Genomic DNA, 12987 nt, shown 5'->3' with positions numbered 1-12987 from the left:
ACTTATCATTGAGAGCATCCCATCCTCCGAGGACTTTGAGCGAAAATCATCAAGTGAGGAAAAACCCAAACACCTACAAACCCAAAATGATTGAGCATCACTAAAGAGATTGTTCCTATGTGGAACCGACACTTGTTACCTTTGAGGACTGTGCATCCTCCAGACGGTTAGGCGTCATGGTCTAGAGCATCCAAGAGGAAATTGTGGATCGCCGAGTGACCGAGTCTATGAAGGTTTGAAAGTCACCTGAAGACTTACCACGAGTGATTGGACGAGGTCTGTGTGACCTTACCTCAAGGAGAATACGGTGAGGAATGTGTGTCTGGGACTGTGTGTCCTCATGTTTAAATACCTAGCCGCTCCAACCAGACGTACGACTGTCACAGTAGTTGGAACTGGTCTACCAAATCATCGTCTTCACCAAGCTACTGGTTCTATTTCCTCAACCCTTTCATTTCCTCATTTATTTGTTAAAGTACTTGATCGTTACTGTTTGAAGACTTTGACTGAAGACTTTCTCAATTTCCTCAATCCTATTTCTGCAATCAGTTTGTCTTCAGCCTGCTTATCCTGTTTACACGCTACTTGTACTCTGTGCTTGTTTTAATTTCATCATGATGATTGTGCTTCTGTTCTGTTATGCTTGTATCTGAGTACTTATTCCGCTTCTAAGTAGTTAGTTGCTTAGAATTTCCTCACCTTGAAATTCCTCAGTGACGAATTTGTAAAAATCGCCTATGCACCCTCCTCTAGTCGATATAACACACTTTCATGATAACATAGTTGTACACCAATAAGAGGCTCAAAGATGAGCAAATTGTCCCATAACCAACGGGTTCCAGGCTACCGACCAGGATTCTTATCTCTACTAGTTGTCATCCAAGAAGAACTTCACGTAGATCGTTCACGCTCTCAACGCAAAGCTTTACCTAACTTGTACTCGCACCTAAGGTTGTTGTGGTATCTATGAAATTTTTGGACTCAACAACTCTCATGGCCAAGGGTACCAAGACTAACAACACTCATAGGTTGGAAATTGACAAGTGTTAGACATTGCAGCAAGTAGCTAAGCAGTATAAACCAACTATTCCTACGAATAATAGAATAATGTAACGCCCTCGATGCGGCTATATCTCCCACGTGTCGAAGCACGACTTAGAGGCATAACCGCATTGAAAGCAATGTCGCACGTGAGGTAATCTTCACACAACCCATGTAATGCATAAGGGAAAAGAGATACATAGTCTGCTTACAATCGCCACTTCACACAATTACATGAATAAAGCATTACATCATCCAGATACAATCAAGGTCCGACTACGGAACCAAAATAAAGAAGACTACCCCAAATGCTACACAGATCCCCGATCGTCCCGACTGGGCTCCACTACTGATCAACTAGAACGAAACAATACAAAGTACAAGATCTTCATCGAGCTCCTCCTTGAGCTTGGTTGCGTCATCTGCACAGTTCAACGGCACCTGCAAGCTGGTTTTGGAAGTATCTGTGAGTCACAGGGACTCAACAATCTCACACCCTCGTGATCAAGACTATTTAAGCTTATAGGAAGGGTAAAAGGTATGAGGTGGAGTTGCAGCAAGCGACTAGCATATATGGTGGCTAACATACACAAATGAGAGCAAGAAGAGAAGGCAAAAGCACGGTCGAACAACTATGATCAAGAAGTGATCCTAGAACAACCTACGCCAAACATAACTCCAACACCGTGTTCAGTTCCCGGACTCCGCCGGAAAGAGACCATCACGGTTACACACGCGGTTGATGTATTTTAATTAAGGTCCACTTCAGGTTTTCTACAACCGGACATTAACAAATTCCCATCTGCCCATAACCGCGAGCACGGCTTTCGAAAGTTCAAATCCCTGCAGGGGTGTCCCAACTTAACCCATCACAAGCTCTCACGGTCAACGAAGGATATTCCTTCTCCCAAGATAATCCGATCAGGCTCGGCATCCAGGTTACAAGACATCCTCCACAATGGTAAAACAAGTCTAGCAACACCGCCCGAATGTGCCGACAAATCCCAATAGGAGCTGCACATATCTCGTTCTCAGGGCACACTCAGATGAGACTAGCTACGAGTAAAACCAACCCTCAAGTTTCCCCTAGGTGGCCCCACAGGCAGCTCGGTTCGGACCAACACTTAGAGAAGCACTGGCCCGGGGGGGTTAAAATAAAGATAACCCTTGAGTCTGCAGAACCCAAGGGAAGGTGGTAGGTTGTTAGTGCAAATGGTAAAACCAAGGTTGGGCATTGCTAGAGGAGTTTTATTCAAGGCGAACTGTCAAGGGGTTCCCATTATAACCCAACCGCGTGAGGAACGCAAAATCCGGGAACATAATACCGATATGACGGAAACTAGGGCGGCAAGAGTGGAACAAAACACTAGGCAAAAGGCCGAGCCTTCCACCCTTTACCAAGTATATAGATGCATTAATTAGATAAGAGATATTGTGATATCCCAACAAAATATCCATGTTCCAAACATGGAACAAGCTCCAATCTTCACCTGCAACTAACAACGCTATAAGAGGGGCTGAGCAAAGCGGTAACATAGCCAAACAACGGTTTGCTAGGACAAGGTGGGTTAGAGGCTTGGCTTAACAATATGGGAGGCATGATATAGCAAGTGGTAGGTATCGCATCATAGGCATAGCAAAAGAGCGAGCAACTAGCAAGCAAAGATAGAAGTGATTTCGAGGGTATGGTCATCTTGCCTGAAATCCCGCAAGGAAGAAGAACGGGTCCATGAAGAAGACAATCGGACATAGTCGAACGGGTCCTCACAAACGCGAAGTTACCAGAACCAACCCGAAGAAGCAACACCGAAAAGAAGCACACAACATAGTAAACAAACCACACATGAACATGGTATGATATGCGAGATGCGGTATGCGATGCATATGCATGATTTTACAAGGAATGATTGAATCTGGCCTCAACTTGGAAATCCAAGAGAGCCACTAGAAAGGTGAGGTGATTTCGGTTGAAATCGATATAAAGATCACCAGAATCGGATGCACGGTTTGGAAATGGCAAGCAAAACAAATATGGCATCGGTCTGCGATAAACAGCAAGTAGCCATCTAAATGCAACAAGATAATTATGCTACAGCACTCAAATATGGCAACAAAAGGCATGGAAGGGATCCCCTCATGATGCTTGACAAAAGATGAACACTGAGCTACGGCTAATTCATCCATTAACAGGTTCAAACAAGCATGGCAAAAGTGAAAATGATAACAGGTTTCAGACTTAGTGAAATTAACACAAGTCTGGAATTTATCATCAGGAAGCATACTTTAGAGCATGTAAACTACATGCTACAAGAACTTAACATGGCAAAGCAAGGTATGGCATGAAGCTACTCAAAGCACTTAACAAAAGTCCCTTAGTGACCTTGAGCCAAAAGGGATCAGAGAATACAATTGCAAGCATGTGAATATAGCAAAAACATAAACAGATCTCAGACTTAGAGAAAAACTGGAGCATGCAAATTAGTTAACGAGTAGGCATGTTTACGAGCTCGATGCACTCACTACAAAGCATGGCATGACAAACTAAGCATATACCCATCAAGAATACATGGCATAGAAGCTAGACATGGCAAGAACAACAACATAGCATGCACGGATCAAAAGCAACATCCTCGGCAAAATCGCTAATCATGTCAACAATCTGCCAGGAACATTTTATAGCAAAAGTAGAGCTCGATTGACTCGAGCTAGGGTGATCCATAAATGAAAACAAAGACATGGATGGATAGAGCACCACAATGTTAACAAAACATCCTTACTGATCATCCTCAAAAGAGGCACGGATCACTAGGAAACAACATGAATATATGGCATAACGACAAAATTAGGATAAGGACTTAGTGAAATTCTAAGTCCCTGAAATCAGCATTACCGATTACGCTACTTTGCAAGCTTGTGCTAGTCACCACAAATATCACAAAAATACATGGCAAGCACCCCTGTAAAGATGGCATGGCATATAACAAAACACATGTAGAGCTCAGGGTCATAGCATGCACACATTAATCATGGCAAAAATGACAAAAGGCTATTTGCTGAAACAGATCTGACAAAATACTCACATAGCCCTCTTCCAACAGCATTTCGGGCATCAAGATGAGCTCAGATGAAAATGATGCAATGAGACGAAATGAGATGAAATGATGTACTCTTTGAGACGAACATTTCGATATGCTACGCGCGCAAAACGGAGCTACGGATGCAAAGTTATGACATGATGAACATGGGCACATGAATCTGGAAACTTCGGGGACTTGGTGAAATTTGGACCTCTCGGGAAAAGTCAACCCGGGACGAAGCGGTGCAGGACGGAGCGATCCAGATCTGGACAAAGGCCGTTTGGTTCGGGGGAGTGGTGGATCTCATCCCACTCCCCGGATCTGGCCGGAGACGGGTTCCGGCGAGCCCGCGGCGGCGCGGCAAGTCGACGACGGCCGGCGGCGAGATGCGGGCGCGGCGGTGCAAGGCGACGGGCACGAGGCGCGGCGACCACACGGTTGCGGGCGGCGGCGCGCCGCGGTGGCTGACGGGCGATGGCCACAGCTTGAGGAGGCGGCGACGAAGGGCGGCGGGATGGGCGGCGCAGCGCCGGCGAGACATGGCGGCGCAGGCGATGACCGGCGGGAGGAGCTGCGGGCTCGGGCGCTCTCAGGTAGCGGGGCAGGCGCTCGGCAGCGGCGGCCCGATCTGGCCCGGGGCGGGCCCGGCGGCGGGGAGGAGAGAGAGGAGCGGCGGCGCTGACATGTCGCGCCCGGATTCGTCCGGTGCGGCGGCTGGACATGTCCGGTGTGGAAGAAAGTGTTTGGTGGTGTGAGGTAGGAGGAGCTAGGGTTTGGACTGCGCGAAAAATCGGGGAGAGCCACATATATATAGGTAGAGGGAGCTAGGAGAGTCCAAATGAGGTGCGGTTTTCGGCCACGCGATCGTGATCGAACGACCGAGATGATGGAAGAGGTTTAGGTGGGTTTTGGGCCACTTTGGAGGGGTGTTGGGCTGCAACACAAATGATGCCTTTTCGGTCCCTCGGTTAACCGTTGGAGTATCAAACGAAGTCCAAATGACACAAAATTTGACAGGCGGTCTACGGGTAGTAAACCAAGGCCGCATGACAAGTCTCGGTCCAATCCGAAAACGTTTAACACCCGCACACGAAAAGAGGTAGAAAGGGACACCGGGTGACATAGGAGCGCCGGATTGCAAAACGGACAACGGGGAAAATGCTCGGATGCATGAGACGAACATGTATGCAAATGAAATGCGCATGATGACATGATATGCAATGCATGACACGCAAGCAAAGACAAGGCAACGACAGCGAATAAGCGGAGGACACCTGACACATCGGTCTCGGTGCGTTATAAATAAGATGAGAACAGCTTACGGAAAAGGGGGCGCAAACTAGTTGATCAAGAAGTGATCCTAAACACCTGACTATGAATCATTTATAACCCCACCATGTCGTCTTTTTGTTTGCATACCCAAAAGAAGAAACAATCACAGTAAGCACATGTTTGACTAAGTTTTTGTTATTAGTTGAAATTGTCTATGCCTGACATTATAAATTTCCAAGTCTTCCGTAACCGTGGACACGACTTTCCGAAAGGAATTAAACCTAGAAGGGTGCTCCAACTGTGCACTATATATTCCTCATGCATAACCCGTTCCTCCAAGTTCAAGCCTATGAGAGCCACCGTGTAAGAACACACTACATTCCAGGAGTTTGGAGTTAACAATTTTCTCTAGCTAATGTCAAACTGACCCAGAAGACCTCTCAACGAGTTGACATTCGAATCAGAGCCAAACGTATCTCTAGACCCGGTCCCAGCCGGATGGAAAAGCTTATAGTTAGCCAAGCCCGGTTTCCCGAGGGTGCCTCCGCACACTGCCTGTTTCGGATCAACGCTTTTCTTAGACGCTGGCCCAAGTTGTTTTGAAAATATCTCGAGGGGGTGACCCTCTATGCAAGTTTTATGTTTGAAAATTTTAGTACCAATGTTGGGCCTTCTGGAAGAGTTCAACGCTAGATAAAGGAGCTCAAGGGGGTCCCATAATACCCCACACATGGTAGAATGCGCTCATCAATGAACATAATAGCCAGAAGTACGAAAACTAGGGTTAACCAGAGTGGAAAAAATCACCAGGGCATAGGCTTGAGCCTTCCACCCTTAGTCAGGTATATAATCAAGTTTAACAATTAAACATGATAATGATGATAAGATATCCTTGTTGTCACATGGAAAACCCTGCACTTGCAACTAGCAACACTATAAGAGGGTCTGAGCAAGCGGTAACATAGCTAATCAAAGGTTTTGCTAGGCAGTGAAGGTTAGAGATTGTATCATGGAAATTGGAAGGCTTGAAACAATGTGGCCCCATTCAGGATCTAACCAAGATTAGGAAAGTGCTACCTTGTATGAGTAATGCAACTGCTGGCAATTACAGTAGTTGTCAACTAGTAGGAAGTTAATATGGTACCAGCTTAGCACAGGAACTCAAATTGATAGTGCTCTCAGGGATTACAACATCAAAACAGCAAACGATCTGAAAATTACATACAATTCGTCGAGTGACAAATAGGAGGAAGAAAAAGGAAGATACATACAGATCTATTTCTTCTCACCGACCTTACAGAATATAACAACCATGATAAGCTTAAAAAACAACCATACATGGTAATTCGCTACAATGCAGAGCCTGTACAACTTATCATAAACAACAGCTGCTGGACTCTAAAAAAACAATCATCATGTCATCAAATAACAGACATGCAATCAATCTCTGTCTTTACGATGTAAATAGTTGGCTCCCAAGGGTGATGATGGCGGTTCCGTCACCCATAATCGTTGTTAGAGACATCTCCGTCTCGAGAATACGGTCTAGTTCAGCCGCAACCAGCCGAATCTTCGGCCGCCTTCTGGAGGATGGGTTCAGACACTGGAAAGCAAGCCCAACAAATTCTTTCATACCTTCTGTCGTGAAACCGCCACCTAACCTTGGGTCAATCAGTTCATTTGAACTGAAATGTGCTTCCAGCTTTCAAAAAGACAACAAAATGCCTGTCAGTGGGATGTTAGGATATACTACTGTCTAATCAAATGGTGCACAAGCAACATCAGTTCTCTTTATAATTGTTTTGACGACTTTTCTTATAAAGTTATATCTCAATCAAGGTAGGAAAATGCATATCAAATGTCATGGACTACTATTTAATATAAAATGAAGAAGAATTCAAGCAATCTTACTGAATGTGACATACATGCTTCATCATAGCAAAAGGAGTGAAACTGTTTCTAGACAGATATTTTCTAGCTGTTAGTGAGTTGGCAAAATCTATGCTCCATTGGTTTAGCAAGGCAACATAGTTATCATTTTGTCAATGTGCACACAACCTGATCATAGGTTTATCACTGGAACAGTGAATCAAAGATTCCATCCTTTCTCCTAACAAAAAAGGCAGCAGAAGGTTCACAAAATCATAGGTAGTCTGACAACTTGCTAAAAAATCATAGGCAGTCATTTTGCTTGCTGAAGACTTCTTTCAGAGAGGCAGTAAAAGTTCATAGCATTCTCTCTAGGCAGCTTACAGCTACATGCCAAAGGAAATTACCCAGTGGGCCAGGGATTCTCTGGATTCTGGAGGTTGCAAGCTAGCAGCTTCTCTGCCAGTAATTAGCTCCAAAAGAAACACTCCAAAGCTGTAGACGTCGCTGCTTTCAGAAAACTGCGCCACCGAGTGTGCTCTAAGAACAAACATGCACAATGCGTTATGAGTCACAAGGATTATTACAGAGAGGATTAGACTGATCATCCCACAAATGAAAGACACAACAACAAAACAACTAGATGACATTTTCCTAAAAATGAAACTGAATGATACGTTTCGTGCACAAGCTTTTCGAACATATCAATCTCCAATGGGGACATGGCGGTCTACATATTTGTTGTCTGGTCTGAAAAACAGAAGATAAAAGGATACGGTACTTGAACTTACTCGGGATCCTGGTAGACACTGCTGCTAAACCCATGCGATGACCCGACATCTTCATGTCCTCTGAGTAACCTAAAAAGTCCAGCATCAGCCACCTTCGCAATAAAATTCTCATCGACCAGTACATTGCTCGTCTTGAAGTTCTTGTGGATCAAAGGAGGCATAAGACTATGCAGATGATTCAGACCTGCAAGTCAAACTGCAGTTATACTTGCTATTTTCTAAATTCATAACAGAAAAAAAAACAGCCGACATCTCATAGTTGTACTACCTTTAGCTGCACCAATGGCTATTGCTAGCCTCTGTTTGAACTCAAGTCGTGTCATCGAGCCTTTCCCTGAATCTAGTAAAAGGTGTAAGGTTTCAGAAAAGAAAGTAAAAAGCCACAACCTAATTTCTGACGATAACCACATATTACCATATAGATGGCTACAGACATTGCCATTGGGTGAGTACTCAAACACTAGCATTTGTAGACCTCCTTCCTGGCAATAACCAATCAGAGTTACGATGTTCCGATGACAAATCTCTGAAAGCCTCCTAACCTGCATAATGCAAGGACACCAAAGAAGTTAAGAATGCCAAATTTATTAGGCCGCAACAGACGCATTTATTTAGCTGTCCCTGTCTAATTGAGGCAAGCTTTTTTCAATAGCAAACAACAACAGTAATGGACAAGAGACAGATCTTCCAAACTTACCCCACAAACAAGTCACTCGACTAAAATGTTCACTATCTGACCATAAATACGGCACAATTTAGGCAATGCCGTTAACTGTTGTATCCAATGTAATTCAAGACACTGAATTGTCAAGTCAGCATCGCATAGAACATCAAAACCAGAAACTTCGACACGGTATGACGAAACAGTCAGACATAAAATTCAGGAGACCAGATTTACTCTGGTCACAGGCATGGCAGAATGGAGGTAAATTATACTGTATCCTTACAAGAACAGCAATATCCCTGCATTTGCAGTTGCATCCAAATAGTTTACCTCGTCGGAAAACTCCAGCCTTGGTGCTCCCGTGCGCCTCTTGATGGCCACGACTGAACCATCAAAAAGCAACCCCTTGTACACCAGGCCAAAGCTCCCGGCGCCAACCAAGTTGGCCTCGCTGAAGTTGTTGGTCGCCTGCGCCAGCTCCTCGAGAGAGAATTGTCTGGCGCCCTGACGCTCTGGCGCCGAGGAACTTCGGCCCCCCTTGCCCCACTCCACTGATGCCACCAGCAATACAGAGACATTGCATTAGCAGAGCAGAGCTGAAAATTTGCCGGAGAAAGAAAGCAGCAGCATTGTCATCCATGGACGGTGCACGGAACAGCAACCGCAATTCACCTAGGGTGGAAGGATCCGAGGAGCCGGTTTCGGATGTCCTGTTACGCCGCGCGCGCGCCCGGCACCAAAGCGCGATCACCACGGCCACCACGATGAGCAAGGCGGCGCCACCGGCGGCAATGCCGGCTATAGCGGCGATCGACAATGACATCCGGATGCCCGTGACATCGAATCAGCAAAGTCGTGGAGGGGGGATTTTCTTTTCCTGCCTAGTGTCGGAGTAAGCAGCAGCAGCGCTGCACTTGAGAAATGGTCAAGCGAAGCAGCGCTCCCAAATCTAAACCCGAAGCCAACACTGGTCCTCACCTACCCCCAAATCGGTGGGTGGTATAGCTCCGGCACGCATGAATGCAGCAGCGATATCTTTCTCCGATTTGGCGCCTCAATTGGGCAATGCAGCTACATATGCACGCATCTAAGCTGTAGGGCTAGGGGCAGGACCAAGAAGAAGAGTGGACCGGGCGTGGGCGATCAATCAAGAAGAAGCAAGAAGGGGAGGAAGAGGATGGTGGATAGGGTGCTAGCTGCGGTGTGTGGTGGTGTAGGGGAGGCGCTGCACATGGCAAATCGTTGGATCCCTCCCTCCATCCCTGCGGCGGCCGCCCCTTTTGTCAAAGGAGAGGGGACGGCCCTCCCTCTTGCGCCATCGCCAGGCTCCCCCCACCCCCACCCCCACCCCATGTGTGTGTGCGCGTGTCGGGGGGCGTGTGCTGTGCGTGACTGTAGGGCCCGGCCGTCCCGCTGTGTGTGTTCTGGTGTGGAGAGAGAAGCTTGCTGCGTCGGAATCTTTCTTTCGTCCTTCTTTCACCGTCCTCTGCTCTCTCCTACTACATGGACATGGACATGGACATGGGTGGTGCCGTGCGTACGTGGTGCTGATGCATTTCGCCGGGAAAAAGCGGAGAGCGAGCTGAAAAGCGTCTCGGGACGAGATGGAGCGGGAGCAAAAAGGGTAAAAGGAGAGAAAGTGCGGTAGTTGGTTCCCACTTTCTACTCCGTAAGCAAGGAAAGCAGGGGAGTCTGCTTGCTCCGTAGGAGGCCATCTCCAATCGTTTTCACCGAGGATACCTTTTTTTAGAAGATTTTACCGAGTATACCTGGCCATGGGGAATCCGGTCCGGTCAGACCGGCCTTGCCCACGGACCGGCCTGGGCCTAAGTTTTGATCCCGAAGGCTTGGGCGGGCCAGGCTTGGGCTTAGCATATGTGCGTTCTAAGGAAGAGGCCCGACCGGCTTTTCCACTTATGGGCTGGTCTTGGGCCTAAAATCTAGGCTCAAAGGCCGGCCCAGGCCCGAGCCTAGGTTTTTTGTTGCGGGCTTTTTTAGGCCCAACCCGACTTCTGGTTAGGTATATCACCGAGTGATTTGGTAGGGCGAGCTTTGCTACATCTATGGGTCATTTCTTACGGAAAGGAGGTTACGAGTTGACAGGGTCGAGTTAAAATCAAGGAGTGAGTCAGTCAAAATCTAGAGGGGGAGAATTAAGAGGGCACATCACCCGATAAAATCAGTCGGTAGCAGTTTTCCGTAAGTGTAAGATTTTTGTACCCCAGTGACTCGTTCTGACATCTTTCTCTCAAGGGCAGCGCTACACAACGGTCTCGACGCACATCCACCCGATCTATTCGTGCATGGCCATTGGATTTGGCCCTTCCCCGCATCGTCTCCTTCCCTCGCACTGCTCGCGAGAAAAACAAGGGGAGGCACACCATCCCCCTCGCCACTGTTGTGGACGTGCCTGATGAGCTCCGACGAGGTCCCTCCCCCGTGGCCACCGGGATTGCATCACGACCGCCATTGACTCCAGGCGCGATTCACCGTGAATGCAGCTCTTAAAACAGCCAAATCCAGCGCGTGATCGCCATGATTGCAACATCCCCAGCGTAAACCCCCTCCGGCTCACCGCGATCGTCGGCTTGCACCGTCGTGTCCAACAAAAAAGATCTAAAAAGAGCAACAAATCCTCAGTGGTCGATTGAAGCAAAAACACTACCAGGTTCCAGCAAAAAAGGATATTGGTTCCATAAAAAACAAACTCTAGAGGGAGAACTTCGGTGGTTGATTTGTAGCAAACAAGATTGCTAGTCCCAGCAAAAATAAACTTAGCAGGAGACTCTAGAGGTTCGATTGTAGCAAACAAAAAAGCTAGTTTCAACAAAACACTGGTTCCAGCAAAAAAACGTGTCGGCGGCGAGGGCGCACCCGGTTCTAGTACATCGCGTGGCTGATTGCAACAACTACTGATGTTGGTTCCAGCAAAATGGTTAGCCGATTGCAGCATAGGCTGCCATCGGTTTCAACGCAAAACATCGTGGAAGTTGTCCGTCTACATGAAACAACCCCCTCACGATGCGTAGTAGTGGGGGTTGTCGGTTCCAGCTTTGGGCAGGCCCGAGAACACCGCACCTCCCACTCTGTGCGTGCTCTTTCTTGGCAATTTTTTTGCTATTTTATTTTTGCATATCATTCCATCATAAGTATTGCATTGCATCATATTTATTAAGTAATTATTTGAATATTCTACTTCGCTCTTTTTTGTTTCTATTGTGAAATGCTCACCAGGGGGAAGGCTCCCCACCTGTGTATATTTCAAATTGTTGATGCCCCGAGTACACAAGAAAGGGATCACGCAATGCGTGAAGACATTAAGTTAGGCCACAAGCTAGAGTGATCCATTTTTTGGCTATCTTTAAGCCTAAGGGACCATAAAGTTAAATTGTTAACAATTGCTCTAAGAGAGGCTGAAATAGGGATGTCCATGTTTTGAAAAACCTTCTGGTTTCACGCATCCCAAATTTTCCAGAGGATTATTAGGATGTGAACTCATTGATCGTGGATGGCAGCCGAGTAGGCATGCAAGAGGCCCGGATATTGGAGATTGGGTTAAACCCCGGGGAAATGGCTAGTTCCCGCCAAATTCTTAGGCTATCGGGATAAGAGATGAACAGGTGTTGCAAGTCTTCCTTTGGGTGGTTGCATCGCGGGCATGACTAGTCGATGTGAGTCTTGTGCTGAAGATTTGCTCACCTATTTATGCGGTCTGAGTAGAGCAGACATCCAAACACAACAACCTTCTTGGTCACACGTGATTCCCAAATGGCCAGCAGGTGGGGATTCGTGCCATGTGGGGATAGCATTTGGTAGACACCTTTGGTGGTGAACGGAGAGCCGTTGAGCAGAGCTCGAGCATCCAGTGTTGTCATCAGCGAGTGGCCATGTGATGTGTCTCCAACGTATCTATAATTTTTTATTGTTCCATGCTGTTATATTATCAATCTTGGATGTTTTATAATCATTTATAGTCATTTTATATCATTTTTGGTACTAACCTATTGACATAGTGCCAAGTGCCAGTTGCTGTTTTTTCCATATTTTTTATCGCAGAAAATAAATATCAAACGGAGTCCAAATGCCACGAAACTTTACGGAAAATTTTTATGGTCCAAAAGGAACACAACGGGCCCTGGCTGTGCCTGGGGGGTGCCCCGAGGGGGGCACAACCCACCACTTTGCTCTATAAATACCCCAATATTCCAGAAACCCTAGGGGAGTCGACGAAATATTCATCCATCAGCCGTGGAGTTCAGAACCACCAGATCCA

At 46.7% G+C, this 12987-nt stretch overlaps 1 protein-coding gene across 2 annotated transcripts; it reads right to left on the bottom strand.

The window, feature by feature from the left end:
• Positions 1 to 6531: 6531 nt before the first annotated feature.
• On the bottom strand, positions 6532 to 10067 carry LOC125515276 (leucine-rich repeat receptor protein kinase HPCA1-like). 2 transcript variants are annotated; one of them, XM_048680731.1, is made up of 7 exons: positions 9387 to 10067; positions 9045 to 9265; positions 8466 to 8592; positions 8319 to 8384; positions 8051 to 8234; positions 7667 to 7799; positions 6532 to 7092 (listed from the first exon to the last, which is right to left on the bottom strand). In XM_048680731.1, the coding sequence occupies exons 1-7, from the start codon at positions 9535 to 9537 to the stop codon at positions 6844 to 6846; spliced, it is 1131 nt and encodes a 376-aa protein (XP_048536688.1). In that variant the 5' UTR covers positions 9538 to 10067; the 3' UTR covers positions 6532 to 6843. The 2 variants fall into 2 exon arrangements, with proteins under 2 accessions (XP_048536688.1, XP_048536680.1); XM_048680723.1 differs by having other exon boundaries at positions 8319 to 8390; positions 9387 to 10065.
• Between the last annotated feature and the right edge of the window lie 2920 nt (positions 10068 to 12987).

Source organism: Triticum urartu, chromosome 1 (genome assembly GCF_003073215.2).
Source record: "Triticum urartu cultivar G1812 chromosome 1, Tu2.1, whole genome shotgun sequence".
Classification (NCBI taxonomy): Eukaryota; Viridiplantae; Streptophyta; class Magnoliopsida; order Poales; family Poaceae; genus Triticum; species Triticum urartu.
The sequence above is the reverse complement of the archived record's forward strand: the minus strand, read 5'-3'. Positions and strand labels throughout refer to the sequence as shown.